General features: G+C 43.6%; 1 protein-coding gene across 1 annotated transcript in view; it reads right to left on the bottom strand.

Moving 5' to 3' along the window:
• TRPA1 (transient receptor potential cation channel subfamily A member 1) overlaps positions 1-8,154 on the bottom strand; it is a 45,152-nt gene extending 36,998 nt beyond the window's left edge. Inside the window, exons 1-5 of the mRNA XM_068155440.1 lie at positions 8,020-8,154; positions 5,315-5,477; positions 3,798-3,973; positions 1,623-1,730; positions 398-506 (exon numbers count right to left, since the gene is read on the bottom strand). Coding sequence (XP_068011541.1) covers positions 398-506; positions 1,623-1,730; positions 3,798-3,973; positions 5,315-5,477; positions 8,020-8,139 — 676 coding nt within the window. The 5' untranslated portion in view covers positions 8,140-8,154. The remainder of the gene's footprint in view (positions 1-397; positions 507-1,622; positions 1,731-3,797; positions 3,974-5,314; positions 5,478-8,019) is intronic.
• Between the last annotated feature and the right edge of the window lie 342 nt (positions 8,155-8,496).

Genomic DNA, 8,496 nt, shown 5'->3' on the forward strand with positions numbered 1-8,496 from the left:
ATTACCCACAGGAATAATTACATTAATTTAGCATTAATTGCATTAATTGCAACTTAGGCTCAAGAAGAGGAGAAAGTTCTTCATAGAAAGAGTAATTGGCCATTGGAATGTGCTGCCCAGGGAGGTGGTGGAGTCACCGTCCCTGGAGGTGCTCAGTAAAGGATTGGACATGGCACTTAGAGCCATGGTTTAGTTGTCATGAGCTGTTAGGTATTAGGTAACAGGTTGGACTTGATGATCTCTGAGGTCTTTTCCAACCTGGTTGATTCTATGAAAAACTTCTGCAATCACAGTTACAAGTGCCTGATTTCACAGCTCTTTGGGAATTAAAGCAGGAAACTGGTAACACTACTAGAAATAATAAACCCTACTGACTGTGTAAGAACAGCGTATTTACCTTTTTTTAAAAGAATTTCCATACATGTTTTCGCACCTGAAAATGCAGCTGCATGGATAGGCATACATCCTGTTTTGTTTGGTTTGCAGATTTTCCCTCCATTTTCTATCTGAAAAAGAATGCCTGGGTATAGCTTAGTGACATACATAAAATTGTGACTAATGAACAAACGATTACAGACAGAGTCTCCCGGTAACTGCAAAGTTTATATTCAAACATCTTTTATCCATCCAGACTTTGAGGTGCTGGAGTGTGTCCAGAGAAGGGGCCTACAAGAAGGCTGGGTAGGGACTTCTCAGGATCTCAGGTAGTGATAGGACTAGGGGGAATGGAATGAAGCTGGAGGTGGGGAGATTCAGGCTGGATGTGAGGAGGAAGTTCTTCACCATGAGAGTGGTGAAGCCCTGGAGTGGGTTGTCCAGGGGGGTGGTTGAGGCCCTATCCCTGGAGGTGTTTAAGACCAGGCTGGATGAGGCTCTGTCCAGCCTGATCTAGTGTGGGGTGTCCCTGCCCATGGCAGGGGGGTTGGAACTAGATGATCCTTGTGGTCCCTTCCAAACCTGACTGATACTATGATACTATGAAGGGTAACAAGGCTGGTGACCGGTCTCAAAAACAGGTCTGGTGAGGAGCAGCTGAGGAAACTGGTGTTGTTTAACCCAGAAAAGAGGAGGCTGAGGGGAGACCACATTGCTCTCTACAAGTCCCTGAAAGGAGGCTGCAGTGAAGTGGGAGTTAGTCTCTTCTCCCAAGTATCAGGTAAGAGAACAAGAGGAAATGGCCAGAGGAGGTTTATGTTGCATATTAAGTAAAATTTCTTACTGCTGCAAGAGTGGTCAGGCATTGAAACAGGCTGCCCAGGGAGGTGGTAGAGTCACCACCCCTGGAGGTGCTCAAGAAACGTGTGAACACTGGCACTTTGGGACATGGTTTAATGGCCTCAATCTCAGAGGTCTTTTCCAGATGAAACAGTTCTGTGATGTTATGATATATGTGCTTCATTTTGAGTTCTCTCCACCTTCAAAATCAGTAAATATTTTTTAGAGGTTTGCCACTCAGGTACATTTATAAATGCTCTTAAAAGTTTCTGTGCAAAGCAACTTGAGTACTAGGTGCATGATTAATCTTTCTGCATTCCACAAAGACAGTACACAGGAAAAGAATAACACTGTGTCAAGGTAAATCAAACCACATCAAAAGATGATGGATAATTAATTATACCTACCAGGAATGTCAGTGCTTCAGGATTATCCTTGTAACATGCTACAATTATAGGTGTGTTCCCTGCTTCACCTTCCAAATTAACATCTGTGCTGCTGTGCTGGACTAAAATCTAAATGTAAAAGAAACCATTTGGTCAGCCATAAGCCAAACATAACAACAAAGGCCTATTCCATTCCTTTTCTTGGTTATCACCTATACAACTCGTGACCTGCTCTTTCTGCATGCCACCAAGTCACAACCCACAGGCAGAGGGGGAGCAAAATGCAGGAGAATGTAAAAAGCAGCAGGGGAAAAGTGAGGGAGCAGGGAGAAAGTAAAACTCTTTGCAGTGGACAGTGGGGTAACGCCAGGGTGAACAGTGCACACAGCTGCAGAGCATCTTTAAAGTTTTATTTAGGAGTTTCCCCAGTCCTATGAAAAATAATTTCTGGGGATTTATTCTGCTGAGTAGTGGCAATGTTGCAAATACTGCTTCAATTGAAAATCTATTGGACAGCTAGTAAGATCAGGAGAGATGGGACTTGATGAAAATAGGGACTCTTCCAGTGCCAAATTCCTGCTTCAGCTCCTTTGTTTACAGCTAACACTACTAGCAGGAGAACAGCGTCACCCTCTATGACCATCATAATCACCTCTATGACTGCTTCCAGCTTTTTTTTTGAGAACAAAGGATCTGGAAATGATAATGACCACACTGAACTGCATATTTATTCTCCTGTCTACACATATATTTAATTGTCTGTCAGTAATTCCATTAATTTTTTCCACACTGGCACATTTTAGTCACTCTCAGGCAATTTGACGATAGAAACCAAAGCAGAATTAGCTTGAATAAACAAGAGAGTGGGGAATAAATGAGAGCACATAATTAGGCAAGAGCAGAGCTCTAAAATAACCCAAACCCAGAACTAAAAAGGAAACCCATCTAAAAAAAATTTCACTGTATCTCAGATTTTGTTGTTCTTAATTCATAGTAACCACAGATTTTGTAAAATCCTGAAAAACTCTGAAGGATTTTAAGACTTGAATGTGAGAATATATTTGTCTTCCTTTTGCTTGGATAAACTGCACAGAGAGACAACTCAAAGGTGAAAATGCAACTGATGTAGTACTAAGGTGGTGTTTACTTAGTAAGTTCAAGAAAACATTAAGGCTGAGGGAGCTGGGGTTGCTTAGCCTGGAGAAGAGGAGGCTCAGGGGAGACCTTCTTGCTGTCTACAACTACATGAAGGGTGGTTATAGCCAGGTGGAGGCTGGTCTCTTCTCCCAGGAAACCAGTACCAGAACAAGAGGACATAGTCTCAAGCTGTGCCAGGGGAGGTTCAGACTGGATGTTAGGAAGAGATTCTACAGAGAAAGAGAGATTGCTCATTGGAATGGGCTGTCCGGGGAGGTGGTGGAGTCACCACCACTGGAAGTGTTTAGAAGGAGAGTGGATGGGGTGCTTGGTTGCATGGTTTAGTTGTTTAGATGGTGTTGGATGATGGGTTGGATGTGATGATCTTGGAGGTCTCTTCCAACCTGGTCTGGTCTATTCTATTCTATTCTATTCTATTCTATTCTATTCTATTCTAGCTGCACTTGGACAAATTAAGAGAATGAAGTATGCTGCTGTTGCGCTTTTAACAGGCTCAAAACAAATACCTTAGTAATTTCTTTATGATATTTTTTTTTGTGACTTAATCACAGCTTTAGTTCTACTATTATTCAAATAGTTGTTGAATTGTTTGGTTAGGGAACTGTGTTTTCTGCCTGGTTTTTATCTAGTTTTCCTCAAAAACCCTGCTAATTTCAAGAAAGCTTTGATACTTGCATAGATTTGTAGGACAAAAAAATATCATGCACATTTGAAACACCACATGCCTACATGAAGTTAAAAATAACTTTATAAAATACAATCCCTCGTGTTTGGAAAGACAGAAAGAATTATCTGTGAAACATAACAACTACCATAACAGCACAACTAGCAGTATTTCTCTAAATCAGTAAGTTACTTTGTACTCACTCTGCTAAGAAGACACAAACAACTTTTCAAAGCATGGTATGCTCCACGTCCTGCTCACTAAACAAAAGCATGAGGAGATGCAGCATACATAAACAAGGTCTTGGTGTTCTGCAGGCAGCTGCAGCTGAGCTACTTATCAAGGCTGTGTATTTATGTGGACTTTAGACTTACCTTAACGATTTCATTGTGCAGAGACTGCACAGCCATATGCAAAGGTGCCATCATATTGGAGTTGAGAATGTTTGGGTTGGCTCCTCTGCTAAGAAGCAGACTAACACTTTCAACCTGGTTTTTCTTTGTGGCCCAGTGCAGTGGGGTATTTCCAGAAGAATCCATCACATTCAATACTAGGTCATAGGAGAGAAAACAAACCAAAACAAAACCAGAAGCAAAGCTAAACTATCAAATATTCTGATTGTACTGAAAACAAAAGGCAGAAAAGTGTCTTCAGTGGCAGTTTAGGTCTGTGCTGCATTTCATTGAAGAGAAAAAAGAAACAAAACCAGAAGCAAAGCTAAACCATCAAATGTTCTGATTGTACTGAAAACAAAAGGCAGAAAAGTGTCTTGAGTGGCAGTTTAGGTCTGTGCTGCATTTCATTGAACAGAAAAAGGGAAAGACTGCATGTCATGTAGTGTGTCATGCTAAATTGAAGAGATGTCATGCTGAATGCATGGGATCAGTTTAGAAAGACATCAGCCATCTGACATCAGTCTGCTTCTTGTCCCTCATTATATACCTTTTGTGTCCCCTAAGAGTTGTTTGATACCTTACTTTCCAGGTGTTGTTCCACAAGCCTCACAGAACAAGCGTGATTAACTAAAATAAGAGATGATAATAACTGTTTGCAAATATAAGATGATTAAAGGCCATATCTATTCTATTTAAGAACAGAGAGGTAAATCAATTTACACCAGCTATAAAACTGATCTGTTCTACACATACATTTCAAGCTTTAATGTGGCAAATAAACCTCACGCAAGATCCTAAAAAAATTAAGACAAAAATTGCACACTGAAAAGAAAATAATATGTTTCAGAGAGGATAATCTGAAATTAGATTAGCCACCATTAGGTGAAAAAAAATGAGCTTTTCAGGGCTGTTGTATGCTTGCTCACTATCCTTCAGTCTGTCAATGGAGTCCTAAGTAGTTCACCATGCTCATTAGTAACTATTAAACAACACCTCTTACACAGAATGTTTTCCATCACTCAGGGCCCCATTTTCTCCTAGTGATCATTTCTTCCCTGGTGTTTCTTTAGACAGCCTGTCTCATCACACATTTATGCTTCCCCACTATTAAGAAAATGCGGTGACAACTTGAATACCAAGTGTAAGAAACCAAATTAATTCCCTTTTACACTTCAACCATCATAAATATAACACAGAAGGCAAAAAGTCAGGCCTGCTGTACTTCACAGCAGTTTTCTTTTTCATATCAGGAGACTGAGTCCCCAACAAAATAAAGTATGTTGACATGCCACATTTGAGAGAAAACAGCCTTGACATCCCAAGAGTGACCCAAACCACACCCACAACGCTGCAAACTGTGGCTGACAGTTTGAACTACGTTTCAATCTACAAACACAGATAACAGATTTCAGTTCATCTTCAGCTGGCTAACAGACCCTTTGATTATTGAATTCTTTTATTCTTTTAACTAAAATAGTTCATAAAAGGTGTGTTACCTTCACAGGAAGAATCATCTATGATCAACTGCATTAATTCTATTTGACCTCCTTCTGCAGCATGATGCAGTGGGGTGGCATTTAATTCATCCACTTTGGCAAGCCCAGAACGATTCTTCTTAATGAAACTCCGTAGCCTACAGGCACTTCCATCTGAAATCACCTATTTTGGATACAAATACTCTCATTCCATCATTGTCCTAATAGGCCAGATGCTTGCAAAGCCACACCATCATACTGTGGGCGTGTTACCACTAAAAAATTTCCCCTGACTCTTTAGTTTAAAACAGAAGTCCCCAAATCCTGCTCAGGTTGAGTCAACAATGAAGCACAGATTGATTTAACTGATTGCAAAATCAGACCCATATGAGTAACAGTGCAAAACTGACAAACCCAGAAATTATCTGGAATACATTATTCTATCTTCTGTTATGAGCTCAAGATCCTCCCTCCATCATGGAAAATCTCAAACAAGCAAATCATCATTTACTGTTTTGTACTCTTTCCAGCTGTGTCCATGTCAAACGAATTCAACAGAGAGGGAAAATTAATAATCTCCATAAATCCATTTTCTAGACCTTTCTGCAGAAACTGATTATTATGTCCTGAGCTTTCAAGTTCAGCTGCTGGGCTTTTGTGGTGTTCTTTACATCAGAGCAACAAATAAACTCTTCAAATGCAGCAGTATCCTAAGAGCATCCCATGGGCTACTGGAAAACCCCAGCATCTTCACAGTGTAATACAATAAAACACCCTCCAACAGCTCAACCAACTGACACCTTCATACTTGCTTGGTACTGTTCTTTCCAACCTTGCTGATTCTTACTTTGTGATGTTCTCCAGACAGTTTTGTTAAGAGCGTTTCAAAACCCATACTGTCATACAATGAAAAATATTAGGGGGGGGGGGGGGGGGGGGAATGCAGTAAGAATGGGAAGAATTTAAAAGCAAACTTTAGAGGGAATAACACAGCTGATCAAAATTGTCAGGGGAGAAAAAAAAGAGAGAGACAAAAAAATGCATATCAAAAATTAATGTAAACCTTCCTAAAGATGTTTAAGCAAGTGAAGGGTAAAAAAGAGAAATCCTCCTAAAATCATTGTTCCCTCCTCAGCTGGAAGAGAAAAGGAAAACCGCTCGTCCAGACACCCTGTGACACAAAGACTCAAAAAGTTTTTTGCTCTCCTTAAGCAAATACAAATGACAAGACAGCCCATTCATAAATTTTAAGCACATGTTTAACCTCCTTCCCGCTGACCTCAGACAGGTTACTCATGTGAATGATGCTACAAATTTGCCTGCAGATTGCTAAGACCGTGGGCAAACACAAACATCTGGTACACAAATGCAAACAGAAAAAACTAATTGGATGGTTTCATTCAGTTATTTAAGACGACTCTAGTGTCATCCTAATAGACCACTTACATATATAAGTAGCTATACATTTTGCAGACATCAAAAAGCTTTTTAAGAAAAACTTTGTGTAGAGCCCAATACCTTCTGTTCTTTCTAACATTCTAACTTAATTTTAATTATAATGAATTTCAAGTATTTCCATTGATTTAGATCATGTTTTGCCATTCTCTACGGTGGAAGTTTTTTTAAGACAAAGTGTGGCTGAAATGTGGCATAATGGTAGTTTCTGTCTACAAAAGTAAGGCTTTACAGCCAGTGCTAGTGTTTCATTAACAAAATAGGAAAGGAAGGTATCAGTTAGATGTTCCTTGTATTTCTATTGGTTCAAACCAGCCAAGTAAACTATGAAACAACAGCAGCTTCTTTGCCCCTCGTTTTAACAGCTTGGTAGCAGATCGCCTACCAGACTGACAAGAGGTGTTGCTCAGAACTACAGCAAGCACACAGCAAAATAAGGCTGGAGATGACCTCAGGAGGTCTTTAAACCCCTCCACATACTGTCACATTTGTTTAGCCTGTGCTTAAAAATCTCCAGTTACCCAAGTCAGTCTTTCACAAGCCACCTCCTTCTTTGCTTAATTCTAACCCTTAAAGAAGGCTTTGCTAATGTTTGGTCTATATCTTCCCAGGCGCAATATAAATGCATCACCTCTCATCCTACTCTTTATGCAAGGAGAACAGGTTACATTCTTCCCGGCAGAAATGTTCACATTTGTAGGCTGTGCCTTTCCCTTGTTTGTCCCTTTCCTTTCATAAGAGCTCCTGTGCTTCTAAACTTTCCTTTCGGGACATTTTTGCTGGAGGAACTTCTCATTCCCATCATGACCTGGGGACCTCTCCCAAAGAGGGGGACTCCTTCTGGTGAGCCGTGCCCGGGGGACGGAGGGGTAAGCCTCACGGCAGCCACCTGCCACCCGCCTCGGTCCTGCTACCCGCCCCGGTCCTGCCACCCGCCTCGGTCCTGCCACCCCTCACCGCGGCGCCCTCACGCCCCGCGACCAGACCTCCTTCCCCTCGCGGCTCCGCTGACTAACAAGGGGAAAGGATCTCCCGGAAGAAACGGTCTCTGGTACATAACCGCTGTCAAGCCCGCACAGCTGCCCCCAGAGCTCCACTGCACACTCGCCCACCTCATCCTCCGTCTTCATATCCTCTCATCCCAGCGCGCTCGCACGAGCCCCGGTCTGGTCCCACGCCTGCCGCGGGTCCTCAGGCAGCCGGAGTGCTCCGGGCTATCCCCCCTCCCAGCCCCCGGGACCGCCACTCCCCCCGCGTCCCCTTGCACGCACCTTGAAGACATCTTGAGAGGCGACGGAGGCGGCATCCGCCTCGCAGACGACGCCCTGGTAGGAGCTGGATGCAGCCGCCTTCTCCCGCGACTGGCAAAACCGCAGCAACGAGCGCTTCATGGCTCCCGCCCGCCCGGCCCCGAGCGGCGCCCAGCCTGCCCGCTCCGGAGACCTGCGAGGCGAGAGAGCGAGTGACAGCGAGTGACAGCGGGTGACAGCGGATGTCAAGCCGCGCCGCGTCCCTCCGCCGGAGCGGGGCGGAGAGAGCAGCGGGGGCGCCCTCGAGGCCGAGCCGCGCCCCGCCGGGCTGAGGGTAGGTTCCGGTCGGCCCCTGGGGAGTGAAGTGTTTATGGCTCCGGGGCCGCTGCCCAGGCAGTGCTGGGCCGGCTCTGGGCAGGTGGCTGTGCCCTGAGCTGCGGCACGGGGCTCAGCGGACTCCTGGGCTGCGGGGCGAGGGGCTTTTAATTCCCCGATTAT

Source organism: Melanerpes formicivorus, unplaced genomic scaffold (genome assembly GCF_026170545.1).
Source record: "Melanerpes formicivorus ecotype bairdi unplaced genomic scaffold, bMelFor1.0.p_v2 SCAF_32, whole genome shotgun sequence".
Taxonomy (NCBI): domain Eukaryota; kingdom Metazoa; phylum Chordata; class Aves; order Piciformes; family Picidae; genus Melanerpes; species Melanerpes formicivorus.